The following is a 23,110-nucleotide window of genomic DNA, read 5'->3' on the forward strand; positions in this document are numbered from 1 at the left end:
TCCTAGAAATCTGTCTTAACAAATTGTGATGATGTCTCTCAAACACTTCGGAGACTGCAGCACTGACTCAGCAGCTGTGCTGTATAGGGTAGGACTTGGCACGAGGTACTTCATAGTCATGTAAGGCAACAGTCAAAGGACTGTTTTCAGAACTGTTCGTGGGTGAAATTTTCTGTAACTGCACTGTCTGCTCAAACAATTGTTTTTCCCACATAAGAATAGTTGTACAAGTCTGGAGCTGTAGCTTGGTTATAGAATGCTTACATAGCATGCACTGGGCTCTAGGTTCAGTCCCTAGCTCTGGAGGGAAAGGAAGTTATACAGTTAGAAAAGGTAAAGAAACATAAGTGCTCATTCTCACAACCCAAAATCACTACTTTCATAACCAAATTAAAAATCTAAACAATTTTATTTTTTATTTATTTATTTTTATTTACTTAGCATGTGTATGGAGGTAAGAGAACAAACTACAAGAGTGAGTGATTCTTTTCCTCAACCATGTGGGTTCTGGGGATTGAAGTCAGCTTGTCAGGTTTGGTGGCAAGCGTCTTTACTTACTGAGTCATCTTGCAGGACCCAATTCACCACGTTATTTTTTTTTAACTTTTATTAATTATACTTTATTCACTTTGTAGCCCCCCATAATCCCCTCTCTCCTCCCCTCCTAATCTCACCTTCCCTCCCCCTTCTTCATGCATGCCCCTCCTCAAGTCCACTGATAGGGGAGGTCCCCCTCTCCTTTCTTCTGATCTTGGTCTATCAGATCACCTCAGGAGTGGCTGCATTGTCATCTTCTGTGGCCTGGTAAGGCTGTTCCCCCCTCGGGGTGGTGATCAAAGGGCAGGCCAATCAGTTTATGTCAGAGGCAGTCCCTCCAATTCACCACTTTAAAAAACACAGTAATTGTTGAAACAGGTAGGGAATAAAGCCAATATAAGAAAGACAGTGATAATTTTCTTAATATTTATTTTATGTGTATGAGTATTTTGCCTGCATATATGTATATACCATGTGCATGCCTGGTGCCTGCAGAGGTCAGAGAGAACATCATGATCTCCAGGAACTGAAGTCATATATGGGTATAAGCTAAAATGTGGGTGCTGAGAACTGAATCCAAGTCCTCTGCAAGAACATCAAATGCTCTTAATCAGTGGGTCATCTCTCCATCCTGATCACGCAATTCCTCACTGAGATCTACCATTTCTTCATAGATGTTAAGACGTTCTAAAACAGCAGCAATAAATTAGCCAAGCTTGATGGCTGTTTGGGAGACTAAGGCAAGAAGATTGGAGGCCAGACTGGGCTACATAATGAAATATTGTTTTAAAAAAGGAAGAAAGGGGTTGTGGAGAAAAGAAGGCCATGTAAATTATTCTATGGCTAAGGATATTATATGACTGATTTTTCTTTCTTACCTAAAACACTGGGGGAACAAAACTTCTATTTACACTCAGATAAAATATCATTCCATAAAACAAGCATTTATTCCTGAACTCAGGAGGTAGAGGCAGGAGGATCATGAGTTCAAGGTCATACCAAGACCCTGTCTTCAAAAAAAGGACATTTATTTTGATTATATGATTCCATTTGAACATTGAACATTGAAGCAAAACAGTGCATAGAAAAATGATCAGGAAGACATACTTCTTGTTTATTTCTAGATTAAGGTTTTTCTGTGTAGCCCTGGCCATCCTGGAAATCACTCTTTAGACCAGGATGGCCTTGAACTCAGAGATCTGCCTGCCTCTGCCTTCCAAATGCTGGTGGCCTGTGCCACCATCACCCTGCTGACAAACGTACTTTCAAAATAACAGCAGTTATCTCTAGGTGGTAAAAATAATATATGACTTATGTTCTGGTGCTTATTTATCTAAGTTTTCTATATAACAAACATGTATTTCTTTTGCTCTAAGAAAGTATAAAAGCTAAAAGTCAGATGGTAGTGGCACACACTTTTAATCTGAATACTTGGGAGGTAGAGGCAGGTGCATCTCTGAGTTTGAGGCCAGCCTTGGCTAAAGAGCAAGTTCCAGGACAGCCGGAATACACTAAGAAATCCTGTCTTGAAAAAACCAAAAGAATAAAAAAAAAAAGTGGTTAACATTAGACATAAGAAAAGGAAAATAGTGATTTAAGAGTTAACATTTTTAGAATGAGGCAAGAAATAAAAAGGTTAATATTAGACATAGGTTGGCAGACCCAGATAATTTGATTTTAGGTAGATTACTTAAAATATGGTTATTGTAAAGGAATGAACTATTCAGCCAGTCAGAAAACTGGGTTTTACAGGTCAAAACTAGAATCAATTCAACAAGGAACAGATTTTAGACAATCTGGGAAAATGTTGCCTTTTGAGCCCAGCTCCTCTGTTTGGTTGGCTACCTGGTGTCTAGAGTAGTACTCATTTCTAGAACCTTCCAGTCTTGCTTTTCTTGCCATGCAGATCTGAAAGAACTGCTACAAGACCCTGAGCCCTCTTTGCGCATAATCGCCTCCCAGGCTCTGTGCCGAATCCAGAGGGTAGGGACTGGTTCAGAATCGGAGAGGAGAGTTTCCTGGTTGAAGAAGCTCTCCTGCTGTCTTCAAACCTAGAAGGCCAACCACATGACAGCAGGTAAGAGCAAGCCCTGTCAGAAACCACAGAAGTGAGAAGCATATTTTTTCTTTCTTTTTTAAATGTTCACATTTTATCTGTGTGTGTATCATGTGGAAGTATGTGCACACATGTGGGAGTTCTCTCTTTGTACGATGTGCATCCCAAGGATCAAACAAAGGTTGTCAGGCTTGGTGGCAAATATGTTTACCATTGAGTTAATCTTGCCAGCCTGAATCCTGCCCCCCCTTTTTTCTTCCAGATACAGACAACCACAGCATGAAGCTACTTTTCCAATTAGTTACCTCCAACATAATTCCTATTTCAAAAACATTTGGTAGGGCTGGAGAGATGGCTCAGAAGATAAGAGCATTGACTGCTCTTCCAAAGGTCCTGAGTTCAATTCCCAGCAACCACATGGTGGCTCACAACCATCTATAATGAGATCTGGTGCTTTCTTCTAGCCTGCAGGCACACATGCAGGCAGAATACTGTATAAATAATAAATAAATCTTAAAAAAACATTTAAGTCAAATGGTAATTAGGAAAAAATAGCATTAAGTTGGAAGAAATAAATTCTGTTACATTAGTGAATAATCTGAAAAATAAAATAAAATAATAAAAAAAACACTTGGTAGTTGAAATATAACAGGGAGTAAAGTTCTTGGTTTAAATTTATAGGCATAGTAAAAATTGTAATGAGTTTTTGAGTCATGCTAGACATCCACAAATTTCAAGTGTTGATGACTGCTAGAGAAAGAGAGAGATAGAGAGAGACACAGAGACAGAGACAGAGACAGAGACAGAGACAGAGAGATCTATCCCAGGTCCAGGGATAAAGGTCAGTGGAAGAGTACTTGGTCAGCACGTGAGAGGCCCTGGGTTTGGTGCACAAAAAAACAAACAGGTCACATCTGAAACCCAGCACTTGGAGGCTAAGACAGGGGAATCTGGATTTTAAGACCATCTTTATTACACATTGACTTTGAGGTGAATCTATACTTCATGAGAGTCTAATATATTCTATCAAAACCCAAGCCTTATGTGTCCACCTTTAATCCCAGAACTCTGGAGGCAGAGGCAGGCAAATCACTGAGAGTTCCAGGCCAGCATGGTCTATATAGCTCTTGAATTCCAGGCTAGCCTGGTCTGCAGAGGAAGTTTCAGGATAGCCAGGGCTACATGGAAAAACTCTGTCTCAAAACAAACAAAAAAAGAAAGACAAGAAAAGAAAGGAAAAAAAAAAATCCATGAACAACAACAACAACAAAAGGCTCTGTTATCAAGGCTACTTGTCAACAATCTTAAACGTTAGATACCAGTCTATTTTTATATTTTCATACTTAGTACTTTATAAATTCTCCTAAGGCCTTTCTCCTTTCCAATTCTTTCTGAAGCCTATGAGCAATAACAAAATTCTGACAGCGTATAATGCTGAATCTATCCCAGTATGTATAAACTTCCCACTTCTAAACCGCCATCTTCCTAATTTCTCCAAGTCCTAGATAGCTCTGAGATGGAAGCACTCTTTTCCAGCCACTGTCCACTCTAAAATATAAGTTAACAAATATCCTCATTAGATGAATTCCTAAGGAACAGGTTAGTTTATGTTGGACGGATACTGTGGTAACTGCATGTAAATGAGTGGAAATCCCCAGGGGCACACTAGAAAGAAGGTAGGAAGTCTACCTTCCAGGCTCTGCCTTAGTGGAGAGACCGAGGCAGAAAGCCAGAGCTGAACTCTCCAGGACAAAAGAAACATCTTGAGGTGATATGGAGAGAAAAGGAACTGTGACAAGTGGCAGATGAAGAGGGGCATCCAATAGTGACTTGCATTGTTTGTGTTGTTCAGTGAGCGGTTTGAATCTTTATTCATCCTTCCCTCCAAGTTTCACTGCTACCTCTCCGCTGAGATATCTTTAGGTACAAACTGCCTATGCTTCATAGTGAGTGGGGTGTGGCAATAGGCCAGGTGTAGCTCCAGGAGGTTCACTGTCCAAAATAGGTTTTCTTATGTCAACCCTGCAGTATTTTAGCTAAAATGAAGATCCCATTGCCTGATGGATTCAGGTATGTCCAGCCTCTAGCCTGAAGGCCACAGGCATCCTAGATAACAATGTCACATTGGACACCCCTGCTTAAATCTTCAGTCCAAGTCAGAGCCGGGAATATACCTAAAGCACTACATGCCAAACTGCAGTGCCTAACTAAACATACATTTGAATGACCTTCACCCCTCACCATATTCTCCTTTGGCTCCTTTTAGGAAACCAACTCTGCTATCCACTTTTGAACTAGTCTTTTCTCTAGATTATCCAATAAAAATGAATAACAGATTATTGAGAGTTTATGATGAGCCTAACTCTAAAAACATTATATAATTGACCCTTTTCATTCTTGCAGTCACTTCATTTTATTATCTTCATTTTACAGATGGAGAAGCTGAGGAAACAAACATGAAAGTGTTTTGCTCTGGGTCACACAACTAGTAAATGGCAAAGCTAAGATTACCCAATTATTCTGGCTCCTACACCCACATTCTTGGCTAGTCTCCTTTATTCTTCTCTACTCTGCTTGGTTTTGCAAATGAGAATAAACACAGATCTACTTCATAGTTAATCTTGGTTGCTGAATCTGTGCTCCAGACAAACTCATGCAACCAAATATGCTTTTAGTGATATTGAGTCTCCAGTGTTTTATCAAATCCAAGGACTGGCCACTTTTCCCCTAAAGTCAGTACCATAGAGAAATACATCCATTCTATACTGTGAAGATAATGAAGCTATATTAAAAACTGGTGTTTTTTTTGTGAAACTTTTTTTCCAGTCCTTGGTTTGATTTCATGAACTGTTCTATTGTCAGAGCAGAAATAGACTTGTAGGGATACTTGTCTTTAAATTTCCAGATTTAAAAATTGAGAGAACAAGCCAGGCATGGTGTCTTATGCCTGTATTCCAGCCCTTGTGAGGTACAGGGAAGAGAATTCCCATAAGTTTAAGGTCATCTGATCTATATAGAAAATTCCAGTGAAGGCAGAGCTATATAGCAAGACTCTGCCACAGAAATAGGAATGAAGTCCCTTTTCAAATCCAAAAGTGTAAGGGGATAACTACAGAGGGTAAGCTGAGAACATAGTTTAGATCTCTAGTGGCCAGAAAAAGCTGAATGATACCTTTTCTTTCTCCTATTCTGTATTGCAGTCCCTTTCCCTTCAGGTAGATTTTTATTTTCTGAGTAAGGCCATCAATAGATACTATCAATCGTAACAATGCTTATTCATATTTGTTAACATTCATAGAGAGAAGTACACACTGAGAGAGAGAGAGAGAGAGAGAGAGAGGGAGAGGGAGAGAGAGGGAATGAGAACTGCTGTTTACTGAACTACCTCAGAAGTTGGGAACTCTCTCTCTCTCTCCAAGACAGGATTTCTCTGTGTAGCCTTGGTTGTCCTGGACTCCTTTGTAGACCAGGTTGGTCTCAAACTCACAGAAATCTGCCTGCCTCTGCCTCTGCCTCCCTGAGTGCTGGGATTAAAGGCATTTGCCACTGCTACCAGTTTGAACTGAGCTTCTTAATTTATCATGGAACAAAAATAAAACCTGCCAAGAGGATCAACATGAAAAACAAAGTGCCATGCAATGTTCTGAGGTTCTTTACCCTGTGAGATGTGAGATTCATTCACACAGAGCTCACAAACTTGCAGAATAGTTTTCATTGGAAACCCGAGGAGTAGAGAGTGCAAGAAAACTGTATTCACTCACAGAAACCATATCACTGCAATTCTGTAACGTGCAATCTCTGTACAGAGCACAGGGAGCAGGGTCTAGGCATTGCCTTCCTCCTAAAAGAAGCACATAGGCACAACCCTGAATGCCATCAAATAATGATGTTAAAAGAATGTTTGAGCCAGTTGTGCTGGTACACTGCTTTAACTCTAGCATTAAGGAGGCAGTGGTAGACAGAGCTCATGTAAATTCAGGCTTGGTCTATATGGTGAGTTCTGAGATTGACAGGGCAACAGACTGAAATATTTATTCCACAAAACCAAAAAACACCAAGGCAATTTAACCATTCATCCATAGGAAGCTGGGAACTTTTATAAGTGTGTAATAGTGATTATAATAGTGATAATACTAATAAATCTATTAAATCTAGGTAGCTTTATTTTTATATAAAGCTATCCTTAGAGACAGGATAATTTTTTATTGTGTTTTAAAATATGAAACAAAAAGAGATAGGCTTTAATTCTGTCATATGTTGAATAAGAATTCAAAACAATACAATGTCATTTTATTTTAATATATTAAAATATATTGTTCATTTTCTATCACTGATCCACCCATGTCTTTATCATGTTAGATTCTATATCTTTTTAAGCTGCTTTGCTAGTTACTGAGACACGTATTTTATAAGAAATTGTGTGGCATGATGGCTTACCACACTCAAGAAGCTGAGGCAGGAGGATTGCTGTAAATTCCAGATCCTCCTGGGATATATTAGACCCTGCCTCAAAAACAAATAGAGGCTAGAAAGGTGGCTCAGCAGTTAGCTTGGTTTTCTGCACTCCTGTTGGTCGGCTTACAACCGCTTGTAACTTCATTTCTAAGGGATCCAGTGCTCTCTTCTGGCCTCTTGAGAGTACTCATGTGCACAGAGACATTCATAGAGATAATTAAAAAAAGAGACATTTTACAAAACAGAAAAAAATATCTCAAACTAAAAAAATTTTACGTAAATAAAAGATGGGTCTGGGGATGGGGAGGAGCTCTTAGGCACCAGACAAGCAAGTGAAAATATACCAGGTAAAATTATAAGCTAGGTTATACATCTGTCCTTCCTAGCCACCCCTCCCCAACTTCCCACCATGCTTCTTTCATCTCTCCTTTGCAGGAATGGGTCAGATGCACTTGCTACTATGTGTTAATGATCAATAATGCAAGGTTTAATGAAGTCACACTTTCAGAACATGGTTCTAAAGTACTGAGCATTTCACTACTGAGAAGAACAGAGAAGGGCCGTGTAAGGAGACAGAGTTGGAGTTAAGAGCAGAAAATGAAGACTTCCCTGTTATCCTTGAGCCCATATCTCATATGCTTTTTTCTATATCTCCCAAATTGTCCTCAAGAGCAGAGGAAAAGGACAAAACAGAAGAGAAAGGATAGTCAAGAAATGCCTTCAGATTTGCAAAGTCAAAAGGAAAGGAACAGAGTCTACCATTCCTGAAAAACAGTGAACTCCAGAACATGGGATGGCTTCCCTTACTCAAACCAGTGTCAGTTACCCAGTGAATTGGTTATGGTTGCTATGTGTATGTATCCAAGGAAGACAATACTGGTTTAAGACCATTCTTATTAGGGCCGGGATGTAACAGAAAACATGATTAAGGCCATAGTGTTTAGTCTTCAGCACCGTAAAAATGCATATAAATATGTATAATAAATAATGTATTCTATAGTTGTTTATGAGGGAATTATTTGCCCCCTTTTTTTTCTAACAGAAATGATGATACAAATATAGAAAGGCGGAAAATCTCAGGCAGGGATGGGTGATTTAGAAAGAAATTAGAGGGAGAGTCAAGAATCCAGAAAAGATGTCTTAGTCACTGTTCTATTGCTGTGAGGAGACACCATGATCCAGGCAATTCTTATGAAAGAAAGCATTTAATTGGGGCCTTGTTTACAGTTTCAGAGGTTTAGTCCATTATCATCATGGTAGCATACAGGCTGATGCTGGCACAGTAGCTGCGAGCTACATCCCAATCTGTAGCTAGGCAGAAAGAGAGCCTAGGCCTGGCATGGGCTTTTGAAATCTCAGAATTCACCCCAAAGTGGCCATATCTACTCTAACACAACCACATCTCTTAATCCTTCTAATCCTTTCAAATGGGATCACTCCCTGGTGACTAAGCATTCAAACATATAAGCCAATGGGGGCAATTCTTATTCAAACTACCACAGATGTCCATTTGTGAACTAGCTTAAACAGTAAAAAGGAAAAAAATGCAGAACATATATAAAATAGGCCCAGTTTATTGTATATCTCTGGTTGCTAAGGACCCTAATTTTCAGTAGTCTTGCCATCCCAGACCACTTCAGAAGACCACACAAGTGCAACCAACTCTCTCTCTACTTCTAAGCAAGATGAAGCTCCTGTGTCTTCAGCCATACTCTGAAGAGATACTTCAAAGACACCACACATTACCAATCAATACAAAAGAATTTTTTAAATTTTAGCACAAATGATGCAGTGGCTATTTCTAGGACAAAACTTGACGTGTCAAGGACAGAATGCTAAAAGGGAGAGGAACCTGTAGGCAGTTTCAAATACCATCACCTGAAAACTAAAGAAATCTATAAGCAAGTCCTCAGGCCTTTCTCCTGTAATTACCTTGGTGACTTCTAAAGGGCTTTTGGGTTACATTATTGCTCAGATATATCATTTCAGCAACAGCCTTCGTAGGATTATAAGATCTGATCAACCAATCCCACTGCATTTTACTGAAATAACAGATTTTAAAAGTTTTGTTTGTTTGCTTGTTTTCCAAATAGCTCTTAAACCACAGTCTACAACCTCCATAATGGTAATCTGCTTTAGAGTTTAAATGAAGTTGTGAGGTCTCCACTTCCTGAAAGCACCCTATACGAATCACTATAGCAAACCATGTCACTGTTATTAAAGGCCCATCCTAGCTAAAATCTTTCAACACTTTGGCCTAGATGAAAACCTATGTTACTGGGGTGCTGTGTAGCTATTTTTTCTGAATTAAATCATTCTCTCCTGGAAAGATGCTCATAAGACTCAGGGAACAAACAAAACTTAGAATGCTCAGGCTCAGAAACTTATAGGACTCACAAGAGCCCTTGCAGGAAGATCCCCAGATGCAGCATTTGTAGGTTGTCAAGGAATGGGCTTTTGATGATGCAGCTGTCTTTTGAGTTGTCCATTCTCCTCCCTCCCAGTCAACTAACTCACTTTTTCACTAAAGCTAGATGAGGCTGGAGCTGTTCCTTTGGTCTGTTGCCATTTGTCTGTCTGGGATTTAGAGAGGATTAGATCTCCCTAGGAAAAATCACAACAGGATTCCTCTCTCATCAAGCAATACACCCTTGTATTTTAGTCCAAAGACTCCTTCCAATTTGGTACCTTCTAGCATGTAAGACAACACCCTACTATGGCCAAACTTGGTAGTCTTTACCTTATCCAGTCCAGGAGGCCATACCTGCGGCCAGTGGAGTTTGTCCAAAACAGATTGATCATCACTAGCATGTTAAAATCTCTGCTTTTAGTATAACATCAGGCTTTAGTAGGGCATAGGAATTCCTTCATAACTTGCCTTGACATCCCCATATTCTCTAGTGACTTTCATCCAAAGGAGCACTTTGTAATTTTTCAATTTTTCACACTGAGTGCTGAGAAATAAGACAAACTGGGGAATACAGAGAAGGCAAAAGGTTCTGTTTTACCATGCAACACTTAGAAGGAATGGCAATTTCAGAGACGGTACAATGGAATAGATGTTTGGTGGAGTGGTGTCAGCTACTTTTAGATGTACTGCCCAGAAATGGCCCGGGAGGGTGACAATTAGACTTAAAGAGTGAGGGTAAGCAGAGGCATGCCTAGTAGCATTTCAGTTCGATGTACACGAGAAAAAAACCTCTTCTCAAGGTTAGCTGGTGCGTAGGAATGCTGTATTTTCCTGTACTTTAAAGACAAAAGCAATCTGAAGGATTGGAAGTGCGACTGTCAGGTTACCAGTTTTTACAACACCTTTCAGGTCAGCGCGAAGACCATCTCTGTTCCCGAAATGACTACTTCCCGGGGCTACTCCCAGAATCCAGGGAGTTAAGAAAGGGTGGCCCTGACAAGAGTCACTTAAAACCCTTGCTACTCCGTCCCTTTCTGGCGAAGTTTGGGAGCCTCCGACGTGGCGCTCGTGCACGAATGAACCACTTTCGGGTGCTCCCGCCTCCATCAAGGGTCAAAGCTCAGCAAGAGTGGGTTTAACGCGCACCGAGGTGTGTGTGTGTGTGTGTGTGACAAACGTAGGTTCCACAGGATACTGTGTTATGGAGAAGGCTGCTCACGAGGGTGAACGAACTCGCCCCACTCCACGGGACTCGCTGTGGAGAGCGCGGGTCGCAACTACAGTCCCGGCGGCCTCAGCACCCGCCCGGATCCCTCCGCCCCGCTCCCTCACGGCCGTCCCCGTGGGCCGGTGCCCGGGAGCTGCCCTCCAGGGCCCGAGCTAGGTCTCCTTTAGAGCGTAGGGTCCGTCGTCTCCTCACACGGCGGGAGAGGGGCCGCTTCGGGCTCCGGAGGAGGAAGGGACTCTTTTGAGCAGGAAAGCGGAGGCAGACGATGAAGGGAAGGCGAGCTCCAGCCGGCGATTTTCGCGCGCTTTGTCGCGGGGGGTTGTGGGTAGCTCGCCGGGAGGGAAAAGAAAACCCCGAAGCCGGGTCGCGCCGCCCGTCGGGCCGGAGGGGATGTTCGAGGACGAGCCCCACGCCGAGGGGGCGGCGGTGGTCGCCGCGGCCAGGGAGGCGCTGCAGGCCCTGTGCCAGGAGCTGAACCTGGACGAGGGGAGCGCGGCCGAAGCCCTGGACGACTTCACCGCTATCCGCGGCAACTACAGCCTGGAGGTGAGCGGCGGCAGGTGGGCGGCGGCCCCGACCCTCGCCAGGCCCCACCCCCGGCCCGCCCCCGCCCCAGCCTATCGGGCGGTGGGAGTTCCCCGCACCTACGAGGGTCTCTGAGGAGCGCGGGGAGGGAAGGGTGGGTGTAGCTCGACCAACCCACCCGTTTGTTTTGAGGCGGGAAACCGAAGCTGCTGGTTCTGAGTCCTGAGCGGCTCCGGGGTTCCCGAGACTCGGGACTTCCAAACTTGATTTCTGCGCGCCGCCCAGCGCCCCAAACGGCACGGTGCTGCCGTTAAATCGATCAGACCCGATCCATTGACAGAATGAATTGCTAATCGCCGCCCAGCCCTTTGATTAGGTCTCTTCCACTCTTCCGAAACACTGTTGGATGCCCACTCCTCGGAAGAGAAAGCGGGCTCCTAAGAAGTTAACTCAGCGAAGCCCAGGGTGACACGGTGTCTGACGCACCCTGGCTCACCAGGATGAGCCATTTTAACTTCTCCACGCCCTCTGCCTCATAGCGTGCAGCAGTTAGTTCACCTACTGCCATGCACTGTAGTCTGATCAGAGTCAGCACACACAAAGTTCTCAGCCCCGCGGTCCTCTCCGCCAGGCCATTACCCCAGGGATTGGCGGGGTGTCTGGCTCTGAATAAATTAAATGGTGATTATCATTACTGGACAGCGCCGGTAACTTATATTTGTCTTTACAGCAGGGCAGTGACCACTCTACCTGCTTTCTTGGTGTTATCACGGCTGGGACTGTTTTGCCTAGAGTCACTGTAATATAGAAACCCAGATAGGTGGTAAGCTTAGTGTAGGATTAGAATTGTGATAGCATGTACGGTGTAATTCAAGTCCATGGGTTTGGCAGATCAAAAGTATTTGGGGAAAAATTGCGTTTTGCGTTTTGTCCTGAGCATGAACGGACTTGGCATTCCACAAACAATATGGTATGATTATTTACATAGCTTTCTACATCAAGTGATCTGGAGGTGATGAGGGGTTATGTGCAAATGCATTGCATTTGAACATCCTTGGATTTTGGTATCTTCTGGGGTACTGAAAGCATCCCCGTCATATGGGGGCATCAGGACAGACTATTCCACCATATCACTGGGATGTGCAAAAGCTTTCACATGGGCTGGATTCACATACAGACTTCTGTGACTCAGCCTGCCAGTGAAATAATTGCTGCTCTCAAAAACATGCAGTTGGAAGTAGGGGATTGATTGTTGTGCTTATGTCTATACTTACGTGAGAGAAAAGTACCTGAGACAACTTACGTGCTTCCAGGAAAAGGCAGAATAGACTGAATAAAAGATAGTGATCTGCAACAGAAGGTACCAGAAAACAGAGAGAATGTGAAAGTGTGGGAGAGCAGGGGAGCTGGCCCAGTGGAGGAGGTGCTTTCTGAGAAGCATGAGGGCCTGGATCCCCAGCCGTCACGGAAAAGGCAGGTGCAGGAGCAGTGCCAGTATGTCTGTAACCCGGAGATGCCAGGTTATGAGAGATGGAGGCGTGAAGACAGGCGAATCTGAAGGGCACTCAGGCCTGCCGACCTAGCCAAATCATGGAGCTCCCAGTTCATTGAGAGACTCCTCCTCAAAAGGTTGCAAGCTAAAGATGAAGACACCCAACATCTGTCTCTGGCCTTCATACATGTGTACGTGAATGGGTGAGCACATTTACACACATGTGTACACATATGCACTCTGCAAAAAAGTAAGGGAAGTTGATTTTTGGCGCCGGAGGAAGCATTCTAGCCTCCCAGGCCTTCATTTAATTTCCTCAAATAAGTATTATTAAGTACAATGTGTGGCGAAGTCACTCAAACTAGACGCTTGTTTCAGATTCTTAAGTATGTTGAACTCAGTCCAAGTTGTATGCTTTCTGCAGGTCACTCTGCCTGGACATTTCCCTTCGCCTGTAACTCTGGAGAAGGCTGATGATCAAAATTCTAACTCTATACTTAAGCAGAGTTGATTGACACCTTAAATGTTTGCTTTAGAAAGCACAGCTATATGACTTGAGTTTGGGAGTAGTCTGTCCTTTATTTTGTTTCTTTTCCTTTTCTTCTTTTAGCTGTTGGAAAGGCACTTAGAGTAAAGACACCTTCCTGTGTCTGCTGCCTGCTAGGAATCCTCTCTGCAGTCTCTGCCTCTAACTAACACCACACAAGTCTGGACAGGCAGTTTCCCTTTACTCTCCTAACTTACTTTTATTTTTGGTAGTTTGCTGCTTAACAGTTTTAAATCTTCCTCTGTGAAGTTTTTCTTGACTCCTAGTCAAAGTCAGTTACTGTACAGTATTTTCCCACACTTGCCCATCAATTCTTACAACCTGTACTTTTACTTACAGAGAATAGTTTCTATTACTTTTCTTAGCTTTAGACTTGGAGGTTAAGAACTATCTTTGATTTTATTGTTTTGTTGTCTTAAGTACTTTAGCAGTAAGATACATTTTCAACCCTGTCACATACAAAAATAAAATAAAAATTTAGTTGGTGTTGGGGGGCCACATGCCTTGGCGCATGTTTGGAGGTCGGAGGACAACTTCTGTTAAATCAGTGTTCTCCTTCCGTTTTCCATGGGGTCCAGGAATCAAACTGAGGTCTTAAGGCCTGCATAGCAAGTGCCATCTCTCCAGCCTTGTATCTGTAATTATTTTTAGTATTATCACTTTTGTTGAGATTATCATATAATTGCATCATTTTCCCCTTCCCTTTCCTCCCTTCAGCCCCTCCTATGTACTTTTCCTTTGTGCTCTCTATCAAATTCATGGTCTTTAATCACTGTTCCATATGTGTATACATATCTGTGTATATTCCAAATACATAAATACAACCTGCTTGGTGCATATCTTTATATTTTCTGGGCTGACCATTTGATGTTGAAGAACCAATATCAAATGTGCTATTTCTTCCTCTGTCAGTATTCCTTAATTGTCTGTAGCTTTTGTCTAAGTTCTGCCTTCTACATTAGCATGTCTGTTGGTGGTCATATTTAGGTAGCCATGTTGGTGTCTGTGTCTATAATTCTTAATCTTCAGACTTCAGCTGTTTTTCATGCAGTCATAAGGTGTCTTCAGCCTGAAGACATTTGAAGTCGAGCAGAAAATTAAGTGTTAAATTAACAAACATTACTTTCCTTAGAGCTTATAAACCGAGATAGCTATGGTGATGGAGAACTATGCTCAGTAGTTTAAAGATAACTTACTATGGGATAAATAATGCCCCAAATCTTTACTTCACAAAAATGACATAGACATACCTTCATATTGTGGGTTTTAATGCTAAAATATTGTCTTGATATATTAACATGCTCCTTATTATATTAATATAGCACATTATATGCTAATATAAATATTAATGTTTTCAACATGTGATACCCTTGCCAACTTTCTAATCTATTTTTTTCTCTGCCAAACTATTTAAAAAGAAACATAAAACTTAAGTGATAGAAAAGAATAAATATCATCAAGAATATGATTGGTGTTTTAAAACTGAGAAAAATGGCAGTGTGCTGCACGCCTTTAATCCCAGCACCCAGGAGGCAAAGGCAGGCAGATCTCTGTGAGTTTGAGGCCAGCCTGGTCTACAGAGCTAGTTCCAAGACAGCCAAAGATACACAGAGAAACCCTGTCTTAAAAAACAAACAAGCAAGCAAAAAACCTGAGAAAGATAATACAAAAAGATGTTAGTAGAATTCTATCAGGAAGACTAAATTTGGAATTAAGAAAGAGAGATCTATTTTTAGACTTAGAACTTAGCAAAATTTCTGATTTTTCATGCTCTGGTTCTAAGAACAAGGAGAAGAATGTGGAGGTCTGTACTGATACTTGGAATTGTGTTAGCCTTATTTTGTCAGGGTTTAGGCAGATGAAATTGTAAGGCCTCTTCCAGACAAGCATTTGAACGTGTCTCTGTATTGTGTTTGTTGGCCTCCAGGGAGAAGTCATACACTGGCTGGCATGCTCATTATATGTTGCTTGCCGCAAGAGCATCATTCCTACAGTGGGAAAGGGTGTCATGGAAGGGAACTGTGTTTCACTGACCAGAATACTTCGCTCAGCTAAGTTAAGGTAAAACGTTTTGCTTTCCCAAATGTTGTTTTAGAAGTACTAAATTTGGGCCAGAGAGGTAGTTTAGTGGGTAAGAGTATTTGTAACACAAGCATGGGTGCCAGGTTTCTTGTGATCTGGAACCTCAGAGTTGGGGGACTGAGGCAGGCCAATCCTGGGGGTTGCTTGGCTAGCCAGTCCAGTCAAAATGACAGCTATATCTCAAAAGTTAAAGTGGAGGTTCTGGAGATATGGCCCAGTGCTTAAGAGGTCTTCCTGATCTTCCAGAGAATCTGAATTTGGTTCCCAATACCCATATCAGGGAGCTCACAGCTCACATTTCAGAGGGTTCTGATACCTCCTTCTTGCCTTTTGCACTTGCTCAGACATGGTATGCACACATACACACATACAAAGGTATGTGCACACCTTTAATCCTAGCAGTTGGGAATCAGAGGCAGGCAGATCTCTGAGTTCCAGGCCAGACTGATCTACAGAGTGATTTGCAGGACAGCCAGGGCTACAAGAGAAACCGTGTCTCCAAAAACAAAAAGAACTCAAACACTTGAATTTTATTCCCAAACCATAATAGTCTGGTTCTTTGTGAAGAGCTTTTCATTTGGGAGTCTGATTTTTCTTCAAACTAACTTTGTGAACCTATAAATTGTTGACTAACATTTACTTCATAAATGACATGTAGAACACTGCGTAGGTGTAGAGGATGAAAGAAATAGGTAGGTGCTTTTATTGCCTGCGTCATAGAAGACTGCTGTCTGTAGCGCCTATTTTTAACTCTATTTTATTTGGGTTCCTCATGCCTCTACCTCCCTTCCAACTCTTATCCACCCTAATACTTTCCAATCCCCCTACACTAGGTAGGAGAGAAAGAAGGTTAGAGGGGAAAGGGTCATGGTATGTCTCTTTATTACTTCCTGCTGTTTAGGGACATAGTTCCTTGAGGCAAGTCCAATCTTTGTAGTCAGGATATCCAGCAGTCCAGCAAACGGCAAATGCAGCAGCAGGACGAACCAGCAGCAATGGTGGGCAGCAGCAGGGAGAGCAGAGCAGCAGCTCCCTTCTTCCTTCAAGTGCCCCTGTCCCCCCTGCTGGGCTCTGGTGTTTATACCATCTCAGAGTCCTCAGAATTAAACTATCTGTAGCTGTCAAAGACCACGCCCCTCTCAGAGCACAAGACAGCCATAGTTAACTGCTTTGGACAAACTAAAGCAGCCTCCTATCCCACACCTGGAATTAAAACACGTTTCTGTAACATAACTGAGTTTTTAAAGAAGCTAAAACTTCCACTACAGTTGTCACTTTGGTTTTGTCAGTCTCGGTGATGATCCTGGGAACCAGTATAATTTGTAGTGCCGGGAGTGAGAATTTGAGCTAGGGGTGAGGGTTTATGTTGTTTGCTTTTTCATAAATGTAGGTTTTTAAAACAAAGATTTTTAGCCATGAAGAGAATGTGCCATTTTCAATCCATTATATGGACTAACTTTAAAGTTGCCTTTTCTTTCTTTTTTTTTTTTTTTTTTAAAGCCTAATACAGTTTTTTAGTAAGATGAAGAAGTGGATGGACATGTCAAACCTACCACAAGAATTCCGTGAACGTATAGAAAGGCTAGAAAGAAATTTTGAAGTATCTACTGTAATTTTTAAAAAATTTGAGCCCATCTTTTTAGATATCTTTCAAAATCCATACGAAGAGCTACCAAAGTTGCCACGAAGCAGGAAACAGAGGTGAGACTCTTACTCTCATATATTTGTGATGCAAAATTATTAGGAGAATTTAATTTTAAAAGTCTGCATTTCACCTTTGTGCAAAGACAAATCTATTATTTTTTTTAAATCTGATTGTTTAATACATACTGAAAAGCTTCACCAAATCAGTCTCTGAGCCATCCTGTCCACCTGAGGGGAATTGCACATGGAATTTGACTGTTTCTTTTCTCTTTCCATGCTTAGCGGGTTAGTCAGACCAAAAGAAAAAAAAAAAGCCATTTAAGAAAACAACACATTTTTCCTTGTAGGAGGGTTCCTTGCAGTGTTAAGGATCTCTTTAATTTCTGCTGGACACTCTTTGTTTACACTAAGGGTGAGTTATATTCTCAGTGCTTTCTGTTTATACTCTGGCTTTGGTGATGTTTGACCTGAGAGGTTTCTGGATTTTAACTTTTTTTTTCTTATGAAGGTAATTTTCGTATGATTGGTGATGATTTAGTAAACTCATATCATTTACTTCTGTGCTGCCTGGACCTGATTTTTGCCAATGCTCTCATGTGCCCAAATAGACGAGACTTGTTAAATCCATCATTTAAAGGTAAAATACTTATTTTTGAAAAGTAATTGCTAACTTTTAGAGAAAAATTTAAAGTTAACTGTCCTTTTGTCCCTCCTGTTCCCCTCATGCTTTTGGCAAACCAGGTTTGCCATCTGATTTCCACGCTCCTGACTTCAGAGCTGCGGAAGAGCCTCCCTGCATCATCGCAGTGCTTTGTGATCTGCACGATGGACTTCCAGTAGAAGCCAAAGGGATAAAGGAGCATTACTTCAAGCCGTACATCTCAAAACTCTTTGATAAGAAGGTACTAATAATGAAATAAGGATGTCTAGGGGTCAGCAGCAACCTGAAAGGAAAGAATCTTAACATTCTAGACCTGTGCTCAGATATCCCTGGTCTGGGGCTAGAAAGATGACTCAGAAGTTAATAGCACTTACTACTCTTGCAGAAGACCCAGGTTTAATTCCCAGCACTTACATGGAGCTACAACATCCTGTAACTCCAGATCCAGGGGATCCAATGCCTTTCAGTCCCAAGTTTCAGTGTCTGCTGTGACTCACCTTGACTCTAGTCACAAGAGAAGCTGAGTGGTTAAAGAAAGTGCTTAGTTGTATGTCATGTCAGGGAAATGTGCTGTCAGCAATTTTAGGGGGTTCTGACAGAAACCAGCATTCTCCTGATAAAGGATTATGAAAAGCATGAGGTCAGAGTAAGCTGACTGATTTTCTGACATAAGTAGTTTGACTACCTGCTGTTTATTAAAAGTATTGTAATATTATATCAGAATTGCTTTTTTCCCTTTTTTTTGGTGTTTGAGACAACCCCTCCCCCCCCTTTTTTTTTTTTCACTTTGGCTGTCCTGGAAATCACTATGTAGCCCAGGCTGGCCTTGAAGTCACAGAGATCTGCCTGCCTCTGCCTTCTGAGTATTAAAGGCATGTGCCACTACCCTCAGCTACAACTGTTGCTCTAATTTCACATAAATAGAGTAGAAAACTGTTTGTAGGCTACTTACATGCATTCTGAAATTTCTCCCCAATTAATTGTCTATGTTTCTGAATTAGTTTATCATGGAAGAGTTTTTAACTTTTTTCTTTAACCTTGAGTCACATAATTCAACTAGACCTTGTCACTTATTTTCGGTAAAAGGATTTGGTTTAAGTCATCATTCTGGTCCCTTACTTAGTATGAAGAGATTTTTACTTACTTATTGTTGTTGTTTGTTTTTTGAGACAGGGTTTTTCTGTGTAGCCCTGGCTGTCTTGGAACTAGCTCTGTAGAGCAGGCTGGCCTCAAACTCAGTGTTGATTGTTCTCTGCCTCCCAAGTGTTGGGATTAAAGGTGTGTGCCTCCACTGCCTGGCTTAAACATTTCTTTCTAAAAAGTATTATTATTGTGTGTGTGCATGGATAACTGTTGTGTATATATGGGTGCACATACCCCAGGATGTGTGGAGGTCAGGACAACCTTAGTTCTTTGCCTGCTTTAAGTGGGTTTCTGGCATCAAATTCAGGTTACCAGGCTTGTGTGGCAGACATCTGCATCTGCTGAGCTACTCCACAGGCCCATGACGTTTTCTTCATACTTGGAGGCTAGTCATGTGTTCTGGATCACATGGTTGGAAAGGATGGTATTTCAATTCTAGGGCCAGAGGTGTTTTGTTTGGCTTATAGAATGATACTTTTATCTTGTTCAATTTATTATTTAAGTAACAAGCATATATATATAACATTTAAAACATATATATATATATATATATATATATATATATATAACATTTAAAAACAAGAAGCTGTAGCAATTTAGGGCTGGAATATCTATGGTAAACTATTACCAAGCTAAATGATGGCAATCACTATTAGGAAGGCAAATGTACATTCAACTCTCTCCATTCATGTATATTGGACCCTTGCTCTTGAAGGCATTTCCATGTTGTGTTACAGCTTAACAACAACCTAAGTCTAATTAAGATCTATGGAACTGCTAATAGCTATGTAGTTTTCCCTTCTCACTAGTAATAGGAATCAAGGTCTTTCCTGCTTTCCATTTGCGGTACTGAAGATCAAATCCAGGGCCATGTAAGTGCCAGGCTAGCGTTGTGGCACTGAGCTGACTGCCCAGCACCCTAAGTTTCTGGATTGGAAGCATGTACTCTACAGCATACCTGGCTCTCCGTTTAAACCTTGTGCTTGCCTGAAGCCTGTAGTAGTCACTTTAGTTTCCCTTCCCGTACACTGCTGTTAATAATGGAGCTCTCAGGGCTGGAGAGTTGGCTCAGAGGTGAAGAGCTCTGACTACTCTTCCAGAGGTCCTGAGTTCAGTTCCCAGCAACCACATGGTGGCTCACAACCATGTATAATGAGATCTGGTGCCCATTTTTGGCATGCAGATAGAGGACTCATATACATAAAATAAAATAAATAAATCTTTAAAAATATAATGGCTCTCTATCACCACAATTACTGGTGAAATCATTTGTTTAAAATGCTTTCTCGGTGCAGAGTAGAATGCTAAGCCACAAAAGGAACATTTGTTTCACATCCCCTCCCAAGGCTCAGGGACCATTTGCAGGGAGGACCAGAGCAAAACAGTATCTTTTGGACATGGCAGAAGCACTCCACTCTGAGTTCACAGCAGCTGTGGTTGCCTGCACAAGGTCAATTCTGTCAACATTCTAATGTGGACTAGGGAGAGCCCTGAGCCCTAACAAGGGACGATGGTTAGTTGATTGCCTCAGGAGAGGCAGAGTCTGTGTTTGGAAAGGTGTGGCTCATGATTAACCATACTCCAGTGGGTGAGTCTACATCAGGGAAATGGGCAACACAAGTTGGAGTCAATGGGTTATTTTTAAAAAGTGAAGGGAGGGAGGATGGATTTGGGAGGAATTAGGAGGTAAATATGGTCAAAATACTGTGTATGCAATTCTTAATGAATAAAAATATTTAAAATTTTTTGGAAAGCACTGCCATAGACTAACCATGGAGTATTTTTAAAAGTATTTATTTAATTTTATGTGTATATGCCTGAGTGTGTATGTATGTGCACCACATGTGTGCAAGATCCCTCAGAGGTCAGAAGATATAAAATATAAGAGAAATCTCTTTTTTTGTGTTTATTAGTATTCCCTAAATTCTTTTTTATTGGCAGATTTTAAAAGGTGAATGTCTCTTGGACCTTTCCAGTTTTACTGATAATAGGTAAGTTTTTATAGGTGATTATGGTGGTGCATACCTGTGTGTAATGTCAGCACTCGGGACATTACAGGAGCATCAGAAGTTCAAGGCCAGGCTGGAGAGATGGCTCAGTGGTTAAGAGCACAGTCTGCTCTTCCAAAGGACCCGGGTTCAATTCCCAGGAACCACGTGGCAGCTCACAACTATCTGTAACCTCAATTCCAAAGGACCTGACACCTTCATACTAATGCACATAAAATAAAATTAAATAAATTATTAAAAAAAAGTTCAAGGCCAGCCTTGGCAACATAGTGAGTTTGAAGCCAGCCTAGGCTACATGAGATCTTACCTATTAGATATTTATTAGGTAAATATCTAATACAAATAGTGTCTGGCATGTCACAGACTGGCAATAATGATTTGTTGAAATTTGTTAAGTAAAACATTAAATATAAAGCTAATTCCTTCAAATTCAGAATCTTGCTTTAATGGCATTATGTACAATTGTCATTAAGCCTTGTTAGCTAAATATATTTAAGAAACATTCGCATTTGAAACTACTATACTCCCGTGAGAACTCAGAAATACACCTAATGACATCTGTGCTTGGTTTTATATTCTAGTCAATCTGCATTAGCAATTGATAATGTCCTCATTTCAAAACCACTATGAGTTCCTCCGTGATCAGATGTTACACTCACACTCTGTTCTTGGGTCAGCTCCTCTGTCATAAGGTTAAGTCTATAGTCTCCTTTGACCTGTACGTCAAGAGAAGTCATTGCTGTGGCTATCGTAAATGTTCATAATCAGGTGGCAACCTCTGATATTATTAGATAAGCAAAGGTCATAAACATAGAAAGTCATCACTTTTCCCAAGCTACAGAGTGAATCTTCGTTTCATACTGAGGTAAGTGCGTTATACAGCTCAGTTTTCTTCTGGAAGCTTAAGACAATTCTCTTTGCAGCAAAGCTGTGAACAAGGAGTATGAAGAGTATGTTCTAACTGTTGGGGACTTTGATGAGAGGATCTTTTTGGGAGCAGATGCAGAGGAGGAAATTGGAACACCTCGAAAGTTCACTGCAGACACCCCTTTTGGGAAACTGACGTCACAGGCCAGTGTGGAATGCAACCTTCAGCAACACTTTGAAAAGGTAATGTGGCCTAACCTGCCTCAGTTCTGAATAATACTTGTCTTTTCTCTCTGTCATTCTGCTAACAGCAGAGGCATCTTTTAAGTATTGCATCTCTCCTACTAATTCTGATTTCCCGTGAAAGCTCTAAAAGGTAACTTTTAAATTATAGTGCTCAGTCTGGCTATTAGTCCCATTTTATATATTTTCCAAGCATACCTGGGTTAGCTCATAATATGTGTCTTTTATATTTATTTACTTATTATGTATACAGTGTTCTGCCTACATATATGCCTGTACACCAGTAGAGGGCACCAGATCTCATTATAGGTGGTTGTGAGCCACCATGTAGTTGCTGGGAATTGAACTCAGGCCTTTGGAAGAGCAGCCAGTGCTCTTAACCTCTGAGCCTTCTCTCCAGCCCCAATATGTGTCTTTTGACATACTACTTAAACTTTCTTACCAGTCTCTTTGCTTCCATTCAGCCTATGTTAATATGTGTTGCTTCAGAATTGTAGTTTAGTTCCCTACACTTGACACAACTGCCTTTCTCTGACTTTTGCTATATAACTGTAGACTGAAGTGTTGAGGGCCCAGGCTTAATTCCATGTTTATTTGTGAGATTTGTTAGGGGACAAAGTCTAATGGAAAATTCACTCCTGCGTAGAGTGGGAGCCTGCTTCCAAACTCTTCTGTTGACTTCATTAGCACAGACAAATTTTTTTTACTTAACTCCCTGTTTCCTCATGTATAAAATTAAAATAAGTATACAGTATATCTCAGGTATGTTGTATGAGAAAAATAAGACTACATATATGAAGTATGACTCAGCTGTACAGATGTCAGTAGCATGACATTGCTAGACATCTGGTGTGTACCCTGGAAAGGAAGAAAAGAGAGAGGTGATGAAGAGAGAAGGCGGATGCACTGTGCATCAAACAGAGGAAATGGCTTGCCAGTTTCACACATCATCTTTCCCAACAGAACCGGTCATTTGCGCCTTCTACCCCTCTTACTGGGCGGCGGTATTTGCAAGAAAAAGAGGCAGTCACCACACCTGTTGCTTCAGCTACTCAAAGTGTAAGCCGCTTACAGAGTATTGTGGCTGGACTAAAAAATGCACCAAGTGAGCAACTTCTGAATATTTTTGAGTACGTATAATGCTATTTTTTTTAAATGTTTTATTAAAATTAGAATATTTGTTCAATTATGTGTTAATATATTCAGAAATT

The 23,110-nt window shown here is 41.3% G+C and overlaps 2 protein-coding genes across 4 annotated transcripts in view; both read left to right on the forward strand.

Annotated features, from left to right (window-relative positions):
- Positions 1–2,608, forward strand: part of Mroh8 (maestro heat like repeat family member 8) — a 57,851-nt gene extending 55,243 nt beyond the window's left edge. The window contains exon 23 of the mRNA XM_021664087.2: positions 2,444–2,608. Within this exon, the coding sequence (XP_021519762.1) occupies positions 2,444–2,592 (149 nt within the window). The 3' untranslated portion in view covers positions 2,593–2,608. The remainder of the gene's footprint in view (positions 1–2,443) is intronic.
- Positions 2,609–10,814: 8,206 nt separating this feature from the next.
- Positions 10,815–23,110, forward strand: part of Rbl1 (RB transcriptional corepressor like 1) — a 58,041-nt gene continuing 45,745 nt past the window's right edge. For 2 of the 3 annotated variants that reach the window (XR_002477444.2, XM_021664113.2), the window contains exons 1-9: positions 10,816–11,232; positions 15,178–15,311; positions 16,833–17,033; positions 17,324–17,388; positions 17,485–17,613; positions 17,718–17,878; positions 20,722–20,771; positions 21,713–21,899; positions 22,863–23,029. Coding sequence is in view for 2 of the 3 variants with exons in the window: in XM_021664113.2 (XP_021519788.1) it covers positions 11,077–11,232; positions 15,178–15,311; positions 16,833–17,033; positions 17,324–17,388; positions 17,485–17,613; positions 17,718–17,878; positions 20,722–20,771; positions 21,713–21,899; positions 22,863–23,029 (1,250 nt within the window). In the remaining variant the exon portion in view is untranslated. Of the gene's footprint in view, positions 11,233–15,177; positions 15,312–16,832; positions 17,034–17,323; positions 17,389–17,484; positions 17,614–17,717; positions 17,879–20,721; positions 20,772–21,712; positions 21,900–22,862; positions 23,030–23,110 lie in introns of all 3 variants that reach the window. The other variant, XM_060382937.1, reaches the window with a different exon arrangement.

This window comes from Meriones unguiculatus, chromosome 4, assembly GCF_030254825.1.
Source record: "Meriones unguiculatus strain TT.TT164.6M chromosome 4, Bangor_MerUng_6.1, whole genome shotgun sequence".
In the NCBI taxonomy this organism is placed as follows: Eukaryota; Metazoa; Chordata; class Mammalia; order Rodentia; family Muridae; genus Meriones; species Meriones unguiculatus.